The sequence below is a fragment of the Salvia hispanica genome, chromosome 2, assembly GCF_023119035.1.
Source record: "Salvia hispanica cultivar TCC Black 2014 chromosome 2, UniMelb_Shisp_WGS_1.0, whole genome shotgun sequence".
Lineage (NCBI taxonomy): Eukaryota > Viridiplantae > Streptophyta > Magnoliopsida > Lamiales > Lamiaceae > Salvia > Salvia hispanica.
The window spans coordinates 10,090,122-10,111,318 of NC_062966.1; the positions used below are offsets into that span (position 1 = coordinate 10,090,122).

The following is a 21,197-nucleotide window of genomic DNA, read 5'->3' on the forward strand; positions in this document are numbered from 1 at the left end:
ATTCTGGCTCCAACGTGGCAATCAAAATTAATTAACTCACCAACATTTATAAAATCAACACAGTAAAAGGGAATCACAGCAATTGGAATCCCGAAACTACCCTTGGAATTCGAACCACTCCAATCTCCCTAGTAATTCTTTCTCTAGATCGATCACTGCTACTATTCTTTTCACACAAAAACTTGAAATTTCTGCAAAATAATCCCGATCAATCGATCGCGCTCCCCCAGTTTTGCCCCATGACTCTCCTAACAACTCCCCCAATCGACGTAAGTGACTTATCTTTTCATTTTTTTTAAACAAAATTTCTTTTTGATGTTTATAATAGCAGTTCGTGGGCGTAGATACCCTTGTTTGCATGATTGCCTTACTTAATGGCTTTGTATTGTTTGAGTTTTCTTTCACTTTTGTGTTGAATTCAGCTGTAAGATGGCATTTTCCTGTTGATGGCGTGTTTTTTGGGAAGTGGAAATTACGAGTTTTGCATTGATTGAGATTGAAGATTGTTGTGGTGTATTACGCTTAGTGCTCAAATTTTAGGGTTTGGGTCAGGGATAAGTGTACAACAGTAGGCCTATTAGATCCATATTCGTGACATGTGGCTTTGGTCTATTTATTTAGCAGGCAGAAGGCGAGCAGATGCTTGTGCCACATGCTGATTTTGCTCCAGAAGGCCCTCAACCCATGGAAGGTATTGCCTTTGTGTATTAAAGGTGTCATTACGTTTTAATTTCGACTAGCCACTGCTTTAATTGTGATTCTGTCAACATCATGGAATCTCAGCAGTCGCACTTCTGATTCTTTGAGTTGGGTTAGTCTTTCATAATTTAGCAATTGGCATCTATTGTCATGTATTGGTTGTTGGTGCTCGGGAGGTTTGGCTGGTTTTTCATTTGTTTTATTCTTCTTCTTCTTCTTCTTATTGGGTTGTTGTACTCTATTATCTAGTTGCTTCTACTGAAGCAACAACAAATGCTGTGGATGCACAAGCGATAGATGAACCACCATCTGCACGATTTACTTGGAAAATCGAGAATTTCTCAAAGGTGAACATGAAGAAACATTATTCTGAAGTTTTTCATGTTGGAGGTTTCAAATGGTATTTTACATTGTGCTTTTCCTCATATTATGTCTTTTGTTTTGATGGTATTATGTTCAAGCTGATACAAGCTATGTTTTTGGTGGTCAGGCGAATTCTTATATTCCCAAAAGGGAACAATGTTGATCATCTGTCTATGTATCTTGATGTTGCGGACTCTTCTGCTTTACCCTATGGTTGGAGCAGATATGCACAATTTAGTCTGTCTGTGATTAATCAAATTCACAGCAAATTCACAATAAGGAAAGGTAAGAATTAATTGGCAGCTGCTTTAGGAATATTCATTTCGAAAATATTGTAGATGTGGGAATAATTAGGTAGTGTGGCGAAAGAAAAATTCTCTGATTTTCTTGGCGTTCTTAGTTTCACTAATTCAATACAAGTACAACTGACTAAACTTTTCCAGAAAAACTTTAGTATTGCTTCAGCTGTGGGTACTACCCTACATCATTATGTTGTATCTGAAATGCTCTCTGATGCCAGATCTCGCTAGAGAGTCATTTAAAGTGGTTTTCTAAATTATTAATCTTAGATCTTCTGTGCCAAGTTGAAAGCATTTATTATCTTAAAAATAAGCTTTTTTGTCTCACTTTCTGATATTCATATGTTTACAAACTACAGCACTTTCACATCTTTTAATATACCCCCGTAGAAGTATTTTAGAAAAAGTCTGTAGGATATTCTGTTCTCCTGCCACTTTAGCCCCTTCGGCCTATGGCTTCCTACTAATTAGTAAATACTATACATAATAGAAAGATATTCTATGAATTACTAGTATAGGATGAATGCAAGCTCTGAGAGGAGAGCTAACACTTTAGACATATTACACAGTAATTCTAATCGGATATTATTATAAAAAATAATGCTAAAGGGGGGAAATAATGGTATTTTGATGCCATTTGCTTCTCTTTAAGATGCGACAGCATGCTTGTTCGTTCTCAGTTGGAGTGGGAAAAATCCTCTGTTTGTACCAAACATTTGTTTAGGGTGGATTTGTTTAGAGAAATTCTAATCCACAATCAAATTGTTTACACCAAGTTTGATCAAGCATTTTTTTGGTTGTTATATAATATACAACCAGGGAAAATTTAATTTAATGTGAATTTATATGTTAATGATATTGAACTTCTATGATAATATTTCTAGTCATATAGAATAGTTATTGTAGCGTGTTTGCAGAAGTGTGAATGCACGCGCTCTCCCGCAACTCTGTGTGTGATTGTGTTAACTTTGTGACTTTAGTGTGTGGGAGGTGGTGAGGGATATAAATTAACTAGGTTTAGTACAAACATTTAAATTAATCCAGAATGAACTAGTGATTTAAACTATATAAATTCATTGAGCATTAAGATTTTCGCTGCATAAGTTGAATGTACCTACCTATGGAAGTATGGATTTCAAATAAACTCCCCGAGTTCGCCTCTAGTTCCAGCAGTCCTCACACAACCTTAAGCAAGTTGTAGGCATCTTGTCACTTCAGATGCTTACTGTTCATTTCTGATTCCTAGCTTCCCCTCTTCAGTTTCTATTCCCACTTTTCACCTCTAGTGCATGTAGAACAATGCTGATGTTCTTATGTTTCACTTTCCTTTAGTCTTTACCCATATCAGCAGAACAAATCCTGCTGCTGCCTAACCCTGAATGATAGAATAGATCACCTCCTCTCTTTTCAGTATTAAGTTCTAAGGACTATATTATATACCAGCCAAATCTTGTATTTTTATTTTTATTGTTAGTGATCGAGTCTCCATTTCTTTTATTAGGCATCCTGTCTTGCTGGACAACATGCAGCTGAATGATGCTCATTTGCTGCATTGTTGGTTGTGTTTGCTAGAAGGGCATCTTAACTACATTTCTACATTCTTTTTACTATAGTGTTCAGCTGTTAGATTCATTATATGGGAGTTTAAGATGCTACTTTTCCTTGTTTCTATTTGGAGGTATCTTTTTGACATCAGGTTTTGGAGTTTGATTTCCACTTGTTGTCTTAAGTGCTGATGTAATGCCTTGTTTCTTTGGTAATGGGGAATCTTTTTAGCCTATCAGACTCAATTATCTTCTTTCTTTTTGTATATACAGATACTTGTCAGTGCTCTGATGGTCTATTTGGTTAGAAAGGAATAGGAGGAATTTTGGAATTTCGGAGGAAATCCATCAATGAGTTTGGGAGAGCATTAAATTTAGGGGTTGGCTGGTCAGTTTCAAACCGCATAGATTTCATAGCATTCCTTGTACTTGCTACTATTGGACATTTGAACAGTGTCATTTAGTTTGCTAACTATTTATTTATATATTTGGGGATTCTCATCCCCTCTGTAATTTTATTTTTCTCAATGATAAGATCCCTTGATTCTTATAAAATGGATAGATGTGCCTACGCAAACTGGGCCAAGAACATATTTGATACTGGTATGTGTGGCTTGGGAAATCATAGTTGTCTTGCCATTTTGTTTATTTGTATGGGATATATCCCACCAGTGGAATAATTGTATATAATGGAGACTCTTAAACAGTTAAACTTCACAATTGCCATGTGCTTGTGTTGGGTCTAGGGGTAGTGTAGTTAATGCCCGAGGCCAAAGGTTTTGGCCTCAGGTTCGATTCCACTCCACTGTGACATGATATTTAAACTTATCTATTCATTCATAAGAAAATAAGAAACCTTATAAGTTCCATAATCTCGAATATGTCAAATGAGTTATTAGTAGTTAAAATTCTCTTATAGAAAATACAATAATGAGAGTTATCATGTATATCAAGTATCTTCTATTGATATTTTATGTGTGTCAACAGAAAAGGGTTGATGCCAATTTAATTTCTCTCTTGCACTCCGGTTGTTAGTTTAGTTTGTCTGGACAGGTTTTAGATTTCATGAATAAGATCTAAAGGTTGTTTGACTAAGTTTATAAGCTTTTAGAACAACTTACCAGGTTTTTGTAAAACTTATATTCTTACAAGTTTGTAGGTAACTGTTATCTTGTACAATTTCCATAACTTCAATGAAACTTTCTTGTTTCTTATGCAAAGAAATATATATGCTCCCAAAATAAGATGGTGGGAGGTTGTAAGTTGTTCTAGAGAAGTAAGGGGATTCCAATTTTATTTCTAAAATATATCTTACTTATTTGATCACAACTTTGTCAACTGACAACTTATTTGTTAACATATTAGAAACTAAAAAACATGTTAATAAGGCTAGGCACTATAAAATTTTCTTTGACTAGCTAAGCTAGCTTGGCAAAAAACACTCTTTGAACAAGAAATTCACTTGGGTGAATGCCTGTCATGCTTGTTGTAAAAAAAAGTTCTATGTACACGTAGAGGTTAAATTTCCTACATGGATAATATCTTTATATGGATGGTGATCATAGGGATCATTTTCTATGCTCAGCAATCAATATAAGGAATTACTGAACTGTAGATAGGGACATTGTAAGTGTTCTAGCCATGAAAATATGAAAGGGAGTAGGCAAATATGCCTGAAAGCTGGTCATAGTTCTTGTTTTTTATTAATACTTTTCAGTTGCTTCATACGACAATATGTCACATTGTACTCTTTATCGCTGCAATTTGTTGTGTTTTTTACACTGTTACACATGCATTGACGAAATATATCTTTGCAAGTCTCTTAATACTGCAAATAATCCAAAGCAGTCACTTTATCAATACTCCCTTCGTTCCATAGTAGTGGAGGTGTTCTTTTTGGCACGTGGTTTAAGAAAAAATACATTAAGTGAGTTAAGTAAAGGAAGAATAAAGTAGGAAATGAAAAAGGTAGGGAGATGAAGAGATAAAAAAGTAAGAGAGAGTAAAGTCAGTGAGAAGAAATTTGGTGACTTTTACTAAAAGGGGAAATGACTCCACTACTATGAAACGTACCAAAATGGCAAAATGACTCCACTACTATGGAACGGAGGGAGTATAATTTAGTCTTCAGGTGCATGTATGATTCTTATGCTTGGAACTTTTTTGCTTCGTGCTGGCTTGCTCTTTCTTCAGGATTTTGATTAGGTTCTTTATAACTCATTTGCTATAATTGTTGGCTGTATGATTGATTAACTAATTTTGCAGATACACAACACCAATTCAATTCCAGAGAAAGTGATTGGGGATTCACCTCATTCATGCCACTCAGTGACCTTTATGACCCTGGTCGTGGTTACCTTGTGAATGACACGTGTATAATTGAGGCTGATGTTGCTGTTCGTAAAGTTGTTGATTACTGGTCCCATGACTCAAAGAAAGAAACAGGTTATGTAGGGCTGAAGAATCAGGGTGCTACTTGCTATATGAACTCCCTCCTCCAGACACTGTATCATATTCCTTATTTTAGAAAGGTTTGCTCTTCTGTTGTGCTGTCTTTTTTTTACTTTACATGGGAAGGAACTTACTTGAGATTCTGCTGCAGGCTGTATACCACATGCCAACAACAGAAAATGATAACCCATATGGAAGCATCCCTCTGGCCCTTCAGAGCTTGTTCTATAAGTTGCAGTACAGTGATACAAGTGTTGCAACCAAGGAGTTGACGAAGTCTTTTGGTTGGGATACATATGATTCTTTTATGCAGCATGATGTACAAGAATTGAACAGGGTTCTCTGTGAAAAACTTGAAGACAAAATGAAAGTAATATGACGACACTTCAGAGTTTATGATTGCTGAATTGATGAAAGAGAAAGTGAAATTGCTCTCCACAAGTGTGCTGCTAATAAGATGCTTATTTTATAATTGATTTTTATTTCAGGGAACTGTAGTGGAGGGCACAATACAGCAGTTATTTGAGGGGCACCATATGAATTACATAGAATGTATTAATGTGGAGTACAAATCAACAAGAAAGGAATCTTTCTATGGTATGTCATAGGGTTTGACTAGAGTGACTTGGAGCTGTTATTAATTTCCTAATGTTACTTACACTTGTGGTGCCAGATCTGCAGCTTGATGTTAAAGGTTGTAAAGATATTTATGCTTCTTTTGACAAATATGTGGAAGTAGAACGTCTTGAGGGTGATAACAAGTATCATGCTGAGCAGTATGGATTGCAGGTTGGCCTCTTCTATTCATCATTAGCTTTTTATTTAGGAGGATGTTGAGAGACTAATTGAATGCATAAATCACTTGGCTAATTCACTGGATATATTTGTCAAGAGGTAGTAACACCCTATAATTGGCGAAGGAAAAACAAAGGACAGGAAATGGAGAATAGAAAGTATAACTGTTGAGAAAATCTCTGAAGCTTATGTAAAAATTATATAATTTTTAATTTTTTGAGACGTTACCTTTGCTTTAGAATTTTCTCTCTTGAAAAATAAAATGACAATATACCTCTAAACAAAATTTATGTGCCTTCACCCCCCTGGTTTCATGTCTAAGCGACTGCTTGCTTTGCAGGATGCTAGGAAAGGTGTCCTTTTCATTGATTTCCCTCCTGTTCTTCAGCTTCAGTTAAAAAGATTCGAATACGATTTTGTTCGTGATACTATGGTCAAGGTAACTTCTTACTTAATATCCCCTATTGGCATTTGACTGCTTATGATTCATATTTTCCTTTCCTTTTGTTTTCTCTTTTTTCCCCTTTAGTCTCAAAGATATATGCTAATGCTTATTTGCTTTGGGAAGAGATGAGTGATCAGCAGTTTCCTTAAAGCAAAACTACCACAACAATGTTGTCATCCCATTATGTGCAGTCAGCTGTGGGTTATATATACAATTGTGTTCCTCTAGAGTAAACTAGTATAATATTATACTCCCTCCGTCCAAAAAAAAAAGTCCCATTTGTGGACGGCATGGGTTTTAATCAGAAATCGGTAAAGTAAGAAAGAAAGAGAAAAACTTTCCTTTTTTAGAAAATTGGTAAAGTAAGACAGATAGGGAGAAAAAGCGGATTAAGTCTTTGAGAAAAACTTTTGGGACTATTTTCGTGGATGGAGGGGGAAGTTTTTTTTTTTTTTTTCACTTTTAATATCTTTGCCAGAATAGACTTGGTAGTTTAAGTCTTTAAGAATATGAATGCGTGCCTTTTTTTGCTCGTAACATTATATAGTTTTTACGTAGGTGATTTAGTTTAATTCGACATGATTACTTACACGTTAGGATCAACTGACGACATTGTTTCTAAAAAATCAGTTGAGTTTGCAAGTCAAAAATTTTCTGGACTGTACTGCCAATGCAATTCTGAAAGCTGTATCTTGCAAAAATCTAATTAAATGCCTGAAACTTGAATCCTCAACTAATTTGATGCCTCTGGATGGACTAACCTCCTCATTCCAGTATAACTCTCTCATTGAAAGACATTATAACTCTCTCTGGAAAACATCTTATGTTCTTCATGGTGGAGATCCCTCATGTCATAATTACTTCAATAGTAACTCTGTGGACTGGCAGCATTTGTTACATAGTTTGCTGTATTATTTGAATAATTATGTCCCATCTTCAACCAGGGAATTAGATCTATCCAGTCACGAGTGATCATAAATTAGATTGTACTAGAACATTACATGATCTAAGTTTCTGATTTAACTAGCTGCTTAAAACTGTAACCTTTCTTTTGTATGACCAAGCAGATAAATGATCGTTATGAGTTCCCTTTGCAATTTGACCTTGATAGAGAGAACAGAAAATATTTATCTCCTGAGGCAGATAGCAGTGTCCGCAACCTATACACCCTTCACAGGTATTCCTATCAATACATGCTTTTTAAACAGCCGTGTAGTTTCTGTCACCTGCTTCACTTCAATTTTTCCAAGTTAGTGAATGTCCTCCTATTGGTTTATCTTTAGATGATTTTCAAGTCTGCTTCTACATCTTCCTCCAACTTATCAGCACCTTTATAACTTCTAGCAGGGATTAATATTATTGATTCTTAATACTCCCTCCGTCCCACCCTAACACATTTTCCTTTTTGGGATGTCCCATCCTAAATGACACATTTCTTAAAATAGAAATATCACTCTCTCTACCTTTTCCCACTCTTACTTGATCCTCTCTCCACTTAACACACAAAACAACACTACATAAAATCCCGTACCGAAAAGGAAATGCTCCACTTAGGGTGGGATGGAGGAAGTACTGAATAATATCCTTGTTTGCAGTGTCCTGGTTCACAGTGGGGGAGTGCATGGTGGACACTATTATGCTTATATACGGCCAACACTTTCTGATCAGTGGTATGCCATGTTATGCATCCTGGATTATCTTCACTCTCTTTCGTCCTTTTCCCTCTGTTTTTCTGAATTTAATTTTGAGATTATTTATTCATGGTATGCTATAATAGTACTTGCTGAGATTCATTATATTAATCTGTTACTGGAGACATTGTCTTTCCAAGGAAAATAATGCAAGACTGCTATGGAGCTTTTCTTTGGCTCTGCTTCCTTAATAGCAATCTGATATTGCTGCAAACTGTGTTTGGGATCACCACTTCCGTGTCATTATGTAATTTAGGTTGTTGGTTTATGTTGATGAATTTCCTAGACTATGTTTTTCTAGGTTCAAATTTGATGATGAGCGTGTGACCAAAGAAGACATGAAGCGTGCCTTAGAAGAGCAATATGGTGGTGAAGAAGAGGTAGAGCAATTTACATTACACTAGCTTCCTTTTACTAGTGAATTACTTAAAGGCATTAATTTTGGCGTCTACCTGTATGCTGGTTGCATTTTGGTCATGTTCCACAAATCACAGTTTCTCTTCCCTGACACAGCTACCACAGACGAATCCTGGATTTAATAACTCACCATTCAAATTCACCAAATATTCAAACGCTTACATGCTTGTTTATATACGTGAAAGCGACACGGATAAAATCATTTGCAATGTGGATGAGAAAGACATAGCAGAACATCTAAGGGTAAGTCTATGAGTTTTGGCTCTTAATCGTATTCATTACTCTGATTTAATCGGATCTATTTGCAGATACGTTTGAAGAAAGAGCAGGAAGAAAAAGAGCAAAAGAGAAAGGAAAAGGCTGAGGCTCACCTCTACACAATTATTAAGGTCTCGTATTTTTTGTAGTTATTCTTCTTCGTTTTCACATGTTTTACATGGAAGGTTGTTCTCAACTGTTATCGATTGCTTTTGTAGGTTGCTCAAGATGAGGATCTAGTTCATCAGATTGGAAAGGATATATATTTTGATCTTGTGGATCATGACAAAGTTCGGCCAATTCCGTATTCAGAAACAGCTAGCTTTTAGTTCTTTTAAGGTATCTTAATCTTTACATATTCTTGCATTTCTAATTTTTGAATTATATATAAATGTATAAGTATTATTTTATTTATTTAATTATTGACCGCCATATCCGCCATACTAATACGTCATATCCCTGTGGCGGTTTTTAGGCAAACCGCCATAAGCCGCCATACGAGATTGATAACATTGTTGTATATACATCAAGATCATTTTGGAACTGATATTACTGAATGCTTATGTCTCAAAATCTACCAAGGAAACTCAAAAAATGTTTGTGCGAGTGATGGAAGTCCTCTCTATGTATTATGTATGCAATGTGTGTGTGCTTCTGGACTCACACACAGAATGTAGAAAGAGTTTAACAACTCACATGTATACATTAGATTGGAGTTTGAGTTACTGCTATTGGGTTGATCACTTTACATCATTTTCAAGGTCACGGATGTGGTTGATTGGTCTTGTCTGAAACATGATACTCCCTCTGTCCCAACGAAGTTGGGTCGTATTCCTTTTTAGATGTCCCAACTAAGTTCAACCGTTTCCTTTTTTGACAAAAAAAACATCTAACCACTCTTAACTTTATGTCATTACTTACTTTACTCTCTCTTATCTCTCCTACTTTATTCCTTTCTCCTATTTTATTTTATTTTCATTTAATTCATTCAACACAATTTCTTGTTGGGATGGAGGGAGTATCACAGAGACCAAGGTTAGGATAATCACAGAATCAGTTGAATCCGTCTTAAGTACTTCCTTCCATTAATGTGTAAAGAATACTAGGTGAAATGAAATCCATCTCCAACCTATATCATTGTCAACCTAACACCATAATGGCTGGTGGTTGACCTTTTGAGGGCTAATTACCTAACTCAATTGATCTTGGGGATGCTGAAAGGCTTGGTGCATCAGTGCATGTAACTATTGTACCTTGGCATGAGTTGGTTCTTAAAATTAGCGATTCCATTTATTATCAAAATACAAGATGAAGATTAGGCTTCTCTCAACTGGAGCATTTCCTGTAGCAGAATTTCTCAAAGATTAATTTTATGAACTTGATTTATAGCTTTACCACTATACGTTGAATATTGATTTTCATAGGTGGGGGATTTGGTGGTCTTAAGATACTTAACTACAATGTGGCACCTTATCTCATTATCATGTCAATTCTCAGGAAGAAGTTGCGAAGGAGTTTGGGATACCAGTGCAATTTCAACGTTTCTGGTTATGGGCCAAACGCCAAAATCATACATACCGCCCAAACCGCCCACTCACACCTCAAGAGGAAAATCAATCTGTAAGTACTTTTATTTGTTTATGTTTTGCTGTCCTTGTTGATGTAGGTATTGTTGAAACAAGTTAACATCATCTCTCTGTAAATGCTTGACACCCTGATTCTTATGTTCTTGTCGACATTGGTGGTTGCTAAAATATCCATTTGGCTAGAAGCTCACACCTAAAACTAGGTCAAGTTTTTACATGTCTATAATAGCTTATAAAATGTACGGAGTAATACAATATTTTTTGTCTATCAAGGCATGATAACATAGAATATTGGGGTTTTCCAATGGATGCATGCTTGGTTTTAAAAGAGTTCAGTGGCCATTGTGGAACTACTGTTGGATCATAATTAATTTCTGTTATAGTACTGCTGCTAAGATCTTAACACTTCATTTACTTCCTGCTCCATCATAAAACTTGTAAACGGCTCTAAGCAATTGTCCTTCAATATGCTGGATGCCTACTTGTAGAGGGCAATGGCAAGTCGGATTATATTGGAATAGCTTGATGCTAGGTGTGGTGATGACTGATGAGAAAAGAAGTTGGAGTATTAAACTACTTAGAAGCAATTATATTAAAGGGGAAAATAACCTCAAGCTAAGTAGAATAACCATGTGGTGGATCCAATAAGAGAAAGCACTCTAGTTAAAAGGACAAAATTTGAAAGGTGGGGCAAAGCAATGATAGTTAGTTTTTTACATGTAGCTTCTGATATGGTGGCCTTGATTGATATGGCAATCCTTAATTCCCTCTTCTACTGCTTAAACTGGGATGAACCTTCCATCTAGGATTGACATTTGAGAGTAAGAAGAATACGGTCTTTGTTGTTGGAAACTGCTAGTCCAATGACATTCACCTGCTCAAGTTTTTTTTTTATCAGATTTTTCAGTTATTCTACATTGTGTATTGGGATCTCTTCTTTTACATGCATTTATGACATTCTGCTTATTGTTTTCCTCAGGTAGGCCAGTTAAGAGAAGTATCCAACAAGGCAAATAATGCCGAGCTAAAATTATTTCTGGAAGTAGCAGTCGGCCTGGTAAAAAAAATTTGCTTTTTTTTGCTAATGCTTAATGATTATTTATGCTCCTGACTTTTATGTCTTAAGTTTTTGTGCCCCATTACCATTTATACAGGATATGCAACCTCTTCCTCCACCTGAGAAGACTAAGGAGGATATTATTTTGTTTTTCAAACTTTATGATCCAATCAGAGAGGAGCTCAGGTATGTCTCATCTTGTCTTGTGCCAATTTTGCATCAAATATATTGGCACCTCATAGTATGTCATGCTGTCTATTGTCTTCTCATTATAGCTAAATTGCATTAGATAGATTGATCTCTTGACAAATTCTTGGAAGTTGGAACTAGCATCAGGGATCATGATAGATAACTATAGTTTGTGAATTTTTATTTGTTGTGATTAGATATGTTGGAAGGCTGTTTGTGAAAGGAAATGGAAAGCCAATGGATATATTGAAAAAGCTTAATGAAATGGCTGGCTTTGCTCCTGATGAAGAAATTGAACTCTTTGAGGTCGAAGCTTCTCATCTATGTTCTATTCCCTTTGTCCTATTAAAAATGAAACGTTTTCCTTTTTTGGGTTGTCACAGTAAAAATGACACGTCCTAAAATGGATACAACATCATCTCTACTTTTTCTCTCTCCACTCAAAAAACAACACTACATAAAATCCCATGCCAAAAAGAAAATGTTTCATATTTAGTGGGACGGAGTGAGTATTTCAGAGTTTGCATCATTCTAAATCTTTAAGCTTTAAGTTTTCTTATTTACCTTACACTGGATTTATGTAGGAAATCAAATACGAACCTAATGTCATGTGCGAGCACATTGATAAGAAGCTCAGCTTTCGTAGCAGTCAGGTTTATCAATTGTAAATTCATTGAATTTGGCAAACCAAAAAATTCTATATTTCTCAAGCCATGCGTCACATGATGTCCTTTTTCTCTTGGCTATACTCAGCTTGAAGATGGTGACATAATTTGCTTCCAAAAGTCTCCTCAAGGTCTGAGCAGTGAAGAATGCAATTATCCTACTGTCTCTGCTTTTCTGATTTATGTGCACAATCGCCAGGTATCTCTTTGATGGCTAAACCATTTGCATTTGTAGATTTCGTTAGTGGGTTCACCTGTTTGGTACTCTCATAGTTCATTCTAGTTGTTCTTTTATGTCGACCAGCTGTGATTAAAAAATAGGGATTATTTTAAGCACTAGCAGTCATATTTTCATCCAGAAACTTCATTTCTGTTTTATGTAGCTTGTTTGATGGTTGATAGGTTGTTCGCTTTCGTTCATTGGAGAAGCCAAAGGAAGATGAATTTTGTCTGGAATTGTGAGAATCTTGGTTTATAAATCTTTGAACTCTTTGATTTTATTCTTGTAGTTGAACTGTTCCATTTACCTGTTTCCAAGGGATTATCTTCTTGATATAAGTATAAAATTTCCAGGTCAAAGCAAAACAATTATGATGAAGTTGTTGAATATGTGGCCCGGCGTCTTGGCTTAGATGATGCATCTAAAATTAGGCTTACATCCCATAACTGTTATTCACAGCAACCAAAGCCACAACCAATCAAATATCGAGGTGCTGAACGACTTACAGACATGCTTATTCATTATAACCAGGTGGTATATGATTGTGATATTAAACTTGTAGCTTTCTCAGTTGATTTTTGTTTGGTCCGAGTTTGTCTGTTGACAACAGCTTTCCATTCCATGTCTGTTGAATATATAGATTTCAGATATACTATACTATGAAGTGCTGGATATCCCTTTGCCTGAACTGCAAGGCCTAAAAACTTTGAAAGTTGCTTTCCATCATGCCACTAAAGATGAAGTGAGTGCTTCAAGGACCAGTCCTCTGGATTTTTTTGTTTTTTTTTTGTTTGTCTTTTTCTTTTTTTTATGGGTGTACAATGTTTCCCTGGATCTTTCAATGCCATTTCCAAAACTATTCAGGTTGTTATTCACACTATCAGATTACCAAAACAGAGTAGTGTGGGGGACGTCATTAATGATCTCAAGAGTAAGGTAAGACCTGGAAATCATCCTGCTGCAAAATGCATGTAGAGTAAAAGATAAAAGTATTTGTGTTAAGATACTCCACATATTAATTCAAAGTCTTTTTTAGTAAATGTATGCTCCTAGTCACGTTTAGATAATTTTTAAAGATTTCTAGTAGCATGAATCCCACATTAATTTATTGCACTCCTATTTCAGGTTGAGCTGTCTCATCCAGATGCAGAACTGAGATTGCTGGAGGTTTTCTATCATAAGATTTATAAGGTACTTGATTCTGCTTATTACTCCCTCTGTCCCTCTGCAGATGAGTCGTATTCCTTTTTCAATTGTCCCACTGTAGCTGAGTCATTTCTTTTTTTGGCAAAAAGTACTTTACTCTCTCTTCATCTCTCTACCTTTTTCCTTTCTACTTTATTCTCCTTTTACTTAACTCTTTTAAAACATTTTTTCTTGAATCTCGTGCCGAAAAGAAATGTCTCTACTATAGAGGGACGGAGAGAGTATATTAATTACTATCATGGTATAGCAGTTAGCAGCAAGACTTGAGACATAAATGTGTAGTTACTTTATCTTATTTGATAAATGAGTGAGCTTATTCAGGTAGTATTACATAGTCATATTATCCTACATAATTGACTTTTAGTTTTTTGTTCTAAATCCATAAATGATTGTTCATGGTGTTATAGCTGCTGTTAGTGCCTGCTTATTTTCCATCTTTGTTTCATGCGAGTACATTTTTTTTCCTGCTGTTATTAGCTCTTTTGCATACTGGGTTTTCTTTAACATTTTTTACATCCAAACTTTTTGGAGGCACTAAATACATGTAAATGGAGTCTATAGATTTGCTGTTGTTAACCCTATGGTTGCAGAGTTGCTGCTAAAACCCATAGTTAAAAAATATTCGCTATAGTTTAGCACACGTACTTGCATCCTTGTTAGTGCTTTAACTAACTTTGATGTTTATTACAATTGATTTTTGCAGTCCACTAAATTTATGATGTTCTAAGGTTCTAATGCAATTCTATTATGAAAATTGAAAACATTATTTCTGTTGTTTGTCTTCAGATATTCCCGCTCCAAGAAAAGATTGAAAATATAAATGATCAATACTGGACGTTGCGTGCTGAGGAGGTACTCTCTCTTTCCCCCTGTCCCTGTTCCTGTGCACCTAATGTTTACTCCTTGGATAGCAGTAGTACAGTAATAGTAGGTATTTGAACCTAGCAGTAAACAATGGGGTGTATTTGAGCATCTTCTGTATCTCTTTTCCCTATTTATGGGTCTGTCGTAGAATTCAGAAACATACAAAAGAAGGAAATATTGTTCGCATGATAGCATGAATATAATTTTTTAAACATGAGCTTGAAAATATTCATATTTTTCTTTGTGATGCAGATACCCGAGGAGGAGAAAAACCTTGGTCTTAATTATCGCTTGATCCATGTATACCATTTTATGAAAGATACTGCTCAAAATCAGGTTGTAATTAAATTAGATGCTTGAAAATGTGTAGTCTGACATACACATTTGTACTCCTGCATAGTGAAATTTTACTTCTTCAAATTGATATTCAAGTTGCCTCTCTTGTTCTCCTTACAGCAGATCCACAATTTTGGAGATCCCTTTTTCTTGGCCATTAATGATAACGAGACTTTGGGTGAGATTAAAATGCGCATACATAAAAAATTGCATGTTCCTGATGAGGAGTTCTCCAAGGTATGTTGTTCTCTCTTTTGAAATGTCCTGATAGAAAACCTGTGGAATGGGGATGTTTTGCTTTTCCTCTTTTTGGATATCATTTTTGTGTTGATAATTTTGGAACATCCCAGTGGAAGTTTGCATTTTTATCTTTGGGTCGGCCTGAATATCTTCAAGATTCAGACATCGTGTCCAGTCGTTTTCAGGTAATGATTTCCTTATTGCTTCAAGATTCTTTCCTCATATATATGTGATTTTCTCACCTTTATTTCACTTACGTGTTGCAGAGAAGAGATGTTTACGGTGCTTGGGAACAATACCTTGGACTAGAGCACTCTGACAACACTCCAAAGCGGTCATATGCAGCTAACCAGGTTAGTACTTATTTGAAGCTGTTTCACTTTATAATATCCGGTCCTCTTAATTCAAAATAGATGTATAGTTGGGAACTACTACTATAATTTTCCTTCTTTCTCTGTTTATTAGTGAAACCATACAATTATCTTGATTACTTTCTTATTGCTTCCAATCATTGAATTGGAATTTTTTTAAAGATGACTGGTGGCAGCTCAATACTTTCATGGCACCTCAATCCTTTCAATTTATAAGTAGCTCCTGCTCTTAGGTGGTACATGCCATGGACGTTGTTTGTAAAAGCATACGTCTTTTATAGGGATTTTCTTGGCAGCTAAAATTCTTTCACTGCACTGCAGTTTCATATTGGTGCTTTAATGCGGAAAACTTTCCTTTACTTCTAGACTAAGTACGTTTTAATGAAACAGTCATTTTAAAATGATATGCAACTCATCTGCTTGCCACCTCCTTTTAGATTCCCTTTGTATGGTGAATCACAGTATATCGAAAGATGATTCTCTAGTACTGTAGACAAAATTGCCCTTTCAATACAAGGAACATATGCCTAAGTCACTATGTTATTTTAATATACTAGTGGTATTGCAACATCATGTCTGGCTTCTGATGCAAGTTGGAGAACTGTTAGATTCTGCCAAGTTAGACAGTCAACTAGTTGCTTTTATTGAGGAATTTCTGGTGAAGGAAATCCAATCTACAATGTTATTTAACCATGCACTCTCCTTCCTTGGTAATATATGTACATTTGGTCCTAATCTGTTTTACCTTGGCATTGTAGAATCGGCACACGTTTGAGAAACCTGTCAGAATCTACAATTAGTACATACCCAAGAGCTGTGCATTGGATGTGTAAAGGAGTGAACTTGGAGAGGGAATAGAATTCAAGCGGATCAAAGGCATATCATGTCTATATGCGCGTCACAAGTACAAGCAGTGTGGTGAAAAAATTGTGGTTTTATGGAAACAAGGCATAAAAGCTGTTAATAGCTGATGTAGCCTCAAAGTCAATCAAAGGTTCTTCCTCCACACCTATACATAGTTTTACGAGTTACCTTGGTATATTTCCATCTTAAGATTTTATTGTAATTAGAAATGCATAAGATTTTTGGCGGGGATGTATAGAGGGTATAGCTGTGTATTTATACTTTTCCATTTTTGCCCTTGTATTTCCTGTTTGTTCTATAACCATATGATTTTGAGTAGACCCTAGAAGAAACAAGTATTGATTGGAGATATGTATGATTATACAGGGAAACTAATTGTTTTAAGTCACTCAATTAGATGTGGAGTGGCGCTTCTTTTCTCAACTGATTTCAGTATCATCACATTTACATCCTTTGTCGTCTCTTGAACCTTTTTTTTACTAATAAGAGATTCGACATTCTAACTACCTTCTGAGCTTGAAATTATTTTGTATTCTACTTAAATACTTCTGGACCCCTACTTCATTGGAGCAAGAATTTATTTTGATGAATATATTTGTTGCCAGAAGCAACAGAAATTTAGACACTATGACTCAAGTCTTAACCCCATCCTACCCTGCCCATCAACACCATGGAGTTGACATCATAGTTCCATTAATGCATCTGAATCCATTTTCGTGAGATCCTTCGTCTCTATGTTTTAGAGTAAAACGATTTTCTCCATGAAGTGGGCATGGAGAGGCATCGAGAAATCAGGGAGGGCGATTCGAGAAAGCGTCTGTAGAGATCGGCATCTACGCACCAGGCTGAGATTTTAAACTTTGAGCTAGTAGTTTGCCAACAAAATTTGAAAATTTTAATAGCCAGAAGAAATGGATGATTTTAATAGCAAAATATTGAACATTGTTTTCTACCATATCTGACAAGATTTTCCCCAGAATTTTCATAGTATTCAAAACAATCACATCATGTAAGAAACTCAGTAGGAAATTATTCGGGCATATCACCGTGAAGGAAAAATCTCTAACCTGAAGTGCCCACCGTAGATCTTAATACTGCTGATGCAGCCACTACACTTGGTGTGTACTCAAAAGACGGATTACATATCGAGTGTGCATCTACTTTTTGTTGAGGATCCAGCAAACTCAGAAACTTATTGGCAGCAGTAATCTGTTGTTGGCGAAGGCTCTCATCGTGCATCAACTCCCTGCGTTACAACTGTTTAAGCACTACTCACTTCACACAACATATCGAAATGTAAGTTCAATCTAGAGGTACTCTGCCCATCTTACCTGGGGACCTATCTATCTTAGAGAATATATTAAAAGCGTGAAAATATACGTATTCCATACTTTTCCGTCAAATAGAACACGCCCTAACGAGAAAAAGGATAAAACCACGAAAACGAGTAAAATGTTAGAGGAAGTGGGACTTACAGGAGCACTGGAGCTAACTGTGGAGGAGTGCACGCTTCAAAAAGAGTTTCAGGGATTATAGGTGAATCTAGGACAATATTTGGAAGTGAGATGTAAGGTACTTTAGCTTTATATCGTATGAACCATTCAGTCAGGATATGTGCTCGATATGCAACAACACAAGGTAAACGAGCAAGCTGCATTTCCACTGCCACGGTCCCAGACGTGCATAGTGCTATCTGACTTGCCTGTGCAAATTTTGAAGTCAGTTACAAGTATTCAGAGTGAATCCAATACTAAATGTATGATATACTAGGGGGCGAGATGGTACAGCTAGCAAAGTGCAATAAGGAAAGCAAATTCAGAAAATCATTTCTGAAGCTACGTCAGCAGCGAGCAAATAAATGGTGAAACTATATCGGAAAAGTGTCGCCACCTAACAAATGAATTTACAACCATGCTTAATCAATTTGGTCTTCTTGACATGAAGAAGAGACCTTTCATTATCAAGCATGCAGAGAGAATACTGTGAACACTTACACTGAATGCATTGTACTTCATGCATGTCGATCCACCCGGAACCAATACAACAGGTACAGGCCACTTGTGAACAGTGTCACTTATATACTCTTGCACATGCTTATTAGGTGCCACATGGATTACTACTGTCAGCTCCGAGAAGGAATCCTTGATTAGTTCCAAAGTGCGTGCATATATTGGAAGCATGCGGGTGACCTCTTGCAATCGGCTTCCGGGCAGCACAGAAATGATTTTTGATCCTTAATAACAAAAGTAAATGATCAGTTTGCAACTTATATGAACACATAACCACTGCCACTCCCTTATGTTTTTATCAATTTTTACACAGATCGACTCACTTCAAGATTGACTACTGATTCTCTACCTTATGTAATAACTAACAATCTGTAAAGCTAACTATATATTATTTAAACAAAAGAAGACAACCAACCAATGTAGGTATAATACCTAGAGATTAAATTAGTTTAATGTACCTGAGGGCACCCCATATTTCTTTCTAAATTCCTCGCCATCACCTTGAACCTTCCACTCCCTGTCCATGTAATTGTCATTCTGCGAAGAAAAACATTAAACTAGAACAAAAAGAGACAGGAAAAATCTACAAATTTGAAGTAAACCATCCTTTTGTTCCGAATTAGAGCACCATGAGGCCATCAGTCAGACTCGAAAATGGATAAGGGAGCATTTTTAGTCGGTTTCTCATTTTGTTAAAATGGAACAGGGAAGAAAACGAGCATCGATGGTCATGAATGGCCATCAACGGTTGAGCATCAAACAAGAGAGTTCACCTTGAGGTCGAAAACATCTTCTAGTGCTGGATGGCCGACAAATGTAGCAGGGAGTCCATATGATCTACAGATTTGTGCCTCAAACGGAAGGATACAGAACAAATGATCGACAAACCCCACAAGTCCTTTAAGTCTCGATTCACCTCCTCTCCACGCCCAAAATGATGGAGCTACATAGTGAAAGTGTTGAGGAGTAGCAAGTCCTTGTGGACCATATCTAGCTGCAAAAAGCATTTTTCCCATGTTCCTACACATTTTTATTTAAATAAGACATCCTTTGAAAAAAGGCAAGGGCAGTTATAGCAAAATCACCTCGCAAATGCTTGAGAAAGCGGAAGGAAAAGCCCTTGGAGTCAACTGTGAGCACAACATGTGGCTGAAAAGCTAGCGCTGATTCAACCGTCTGGTTTAGCCTGAGCTGGAATTAAACATTAGTGAGTACTACTAATTAAAGTAGGGAGTATTGGCGCCTAATATCACAAAACTTTCCAAAAATTTGATTTTTCGCATGAACTTGGCATATTATATTACAAACTTATATAGTTGTTGCATTTTTACCACCGGCATTCTGGGGGGACTTTGTAATCATATAACTATCATTTTTCAGTGATAACCATATCTGACATGCTATGATGGTAAGAGAATGTACTCAGATTTTTTCGCCAGTGATAAAAATGCAACAACTAATATTAAATGACATGTTTAAAGTTCGTGTGAAAAAACAAACATTTGAAAAGTTTCGTGATATCAAGCGGCAATACCCCATTAAAGTAAAAAGCATTGGAAATTTCAGAGTTGGGATTGGTGCAGTTAGAATTACCCTAAACTTGGTGAGATGCGGCAATAATTCCCAAATGCCCATGACAGCAATATCCTCCATGGGAAACAAGGTATCCAACCCTTGCTGCGACATCATCAATCTAAAGGTATTCTAATGCTTTAATCAAATCAGCTTTAGATTATTTGGGTGAACCAAATCAGAGTAATTTCTTACCCTCCAACGCCTGTGAAACGAACGGGAAAAGGGGAAAGCTTTCTTAAAGAATTCATAAAACGAGACGCAATAATGTCGCCAGAAACCTCCCCAGCGACGATGAAAACTCTCAGCTCCCCATCTTTGGAACCCACACTTTCTCTGCCTAAAACTGACAGGGACCTTTTCCCTACGCACAAAAACTTCAATCCAATCTTCGCAGTTTTCACAAACATAGCTTCTCTGCTTCACAAAAAGAAAAGTATTTCACCAAACACACAAAAACCTCGTATCCCAATCTGTAGTTTCCGTCTTTAAAACTACTCCCTCCGTCCAATTGAAGGTGACTCATTGTCCTTTTTAGTTTGTCCCAACCAAGATGATCCATTACTTAAAATGGAAACACATTTATCTCTACTTTATCCTTCTCTCTTACTTTACTCTCTCCTCTTAACACACAAAAATTAATTGCATAAAATCTCGTGCCGCCCAAGGAAGGGGTCATCTTCCTTGGGACGGAGGGAGTATAAAATTTGAGAACTGAGTTTTATAAAACTAGTGCAACACTTAATGCCATAATTTATAGTAGTATATTTATTGAAAATATTTTAACTAGTAGTATACATGTGTATTTTATAAAAGAGTAAAGGCTAAAACTAATTTTGAACATATCTTCATTTTATGATTTTGGTCCTATACTTTATCTTTTGAATTTTTGCATCCTGAATATCTCGGATCACAATTGGTCCAACATTAATAATTCCGTCAATTGTTAAACGGTTTTAACCCAATTTTAACCGATTTTTAAACGATTTTAACCCGAATGGGACCGTTAAAACCATCAAAATCGGTTAAAATCGGGTTAAAACCGTTTAAAAATTG

At 36.1% G+C, this 21,197-nt stretch overlaps 1 protein-coding gene and 1 pseudogene across 4 annotated transcripts; one reads left to right on the forward strand and one right to left on the reverse strand.

Moving 5' to 3' along the window:
- The first annotated feature begins 104 nt into the window (after nucleotides 1–104).
- On the forward strand, nucleotides 105–16,983 carry LOC125203128 (annotated as a pseudogene).
- On the reverse strand, nucleotides 16,236–20,585 carry LOC125203129 (probable lipid-A-disaccharide synthase, mitochondrial). 4 transcript variants are annotated; one of them, XM_048101418.1, is made up of 9 exons: nucleotides 20,337–20,585; nucleotides 20,163–20,262; nucleotides 19,655–19,760; nucleotides 19,343–19,563; nucleotides 19,028–19,106; nucleotides 18,555–18,793; nucleotides 18,036–18,262; nucleotides 17,628–17,806; nucleotides 16,236–16,476 (listed from the first exon to the last, which is right to left on the reverse strand). In XM_048101418.1, exons 1-9 carry the CDS (start codon nucleotides 20,549–20,551, stop codon nucleotides 16,379–16,381), a joined length of 1,464 nt encoding a protein of 487 aa, XP_047957375.1. In that variant the 5' UTR covers nucleotides 20,552–20,585; the 3' UTR covers nucleotides 16,236–16,378. The 4 variants fall into 4 exon arrangements, with proteins under 4 accessions (XP_047957375.1, XP_047957374.1, XP_047957376.1 ...); XM_048101417.1 differs by lacking the exon at nucleotides 16,236–16,476 and adding an exon at nucleotides 17,063–17,405; XM_048101419.1 differs by lacking the exon at nucleotides 16,236–16,476 and adding an exon at nucleotides 17,063–17,425.
- Between the last annotated feature and the right edge of the window lie 612 nt (nucleotides 20,586–21,197).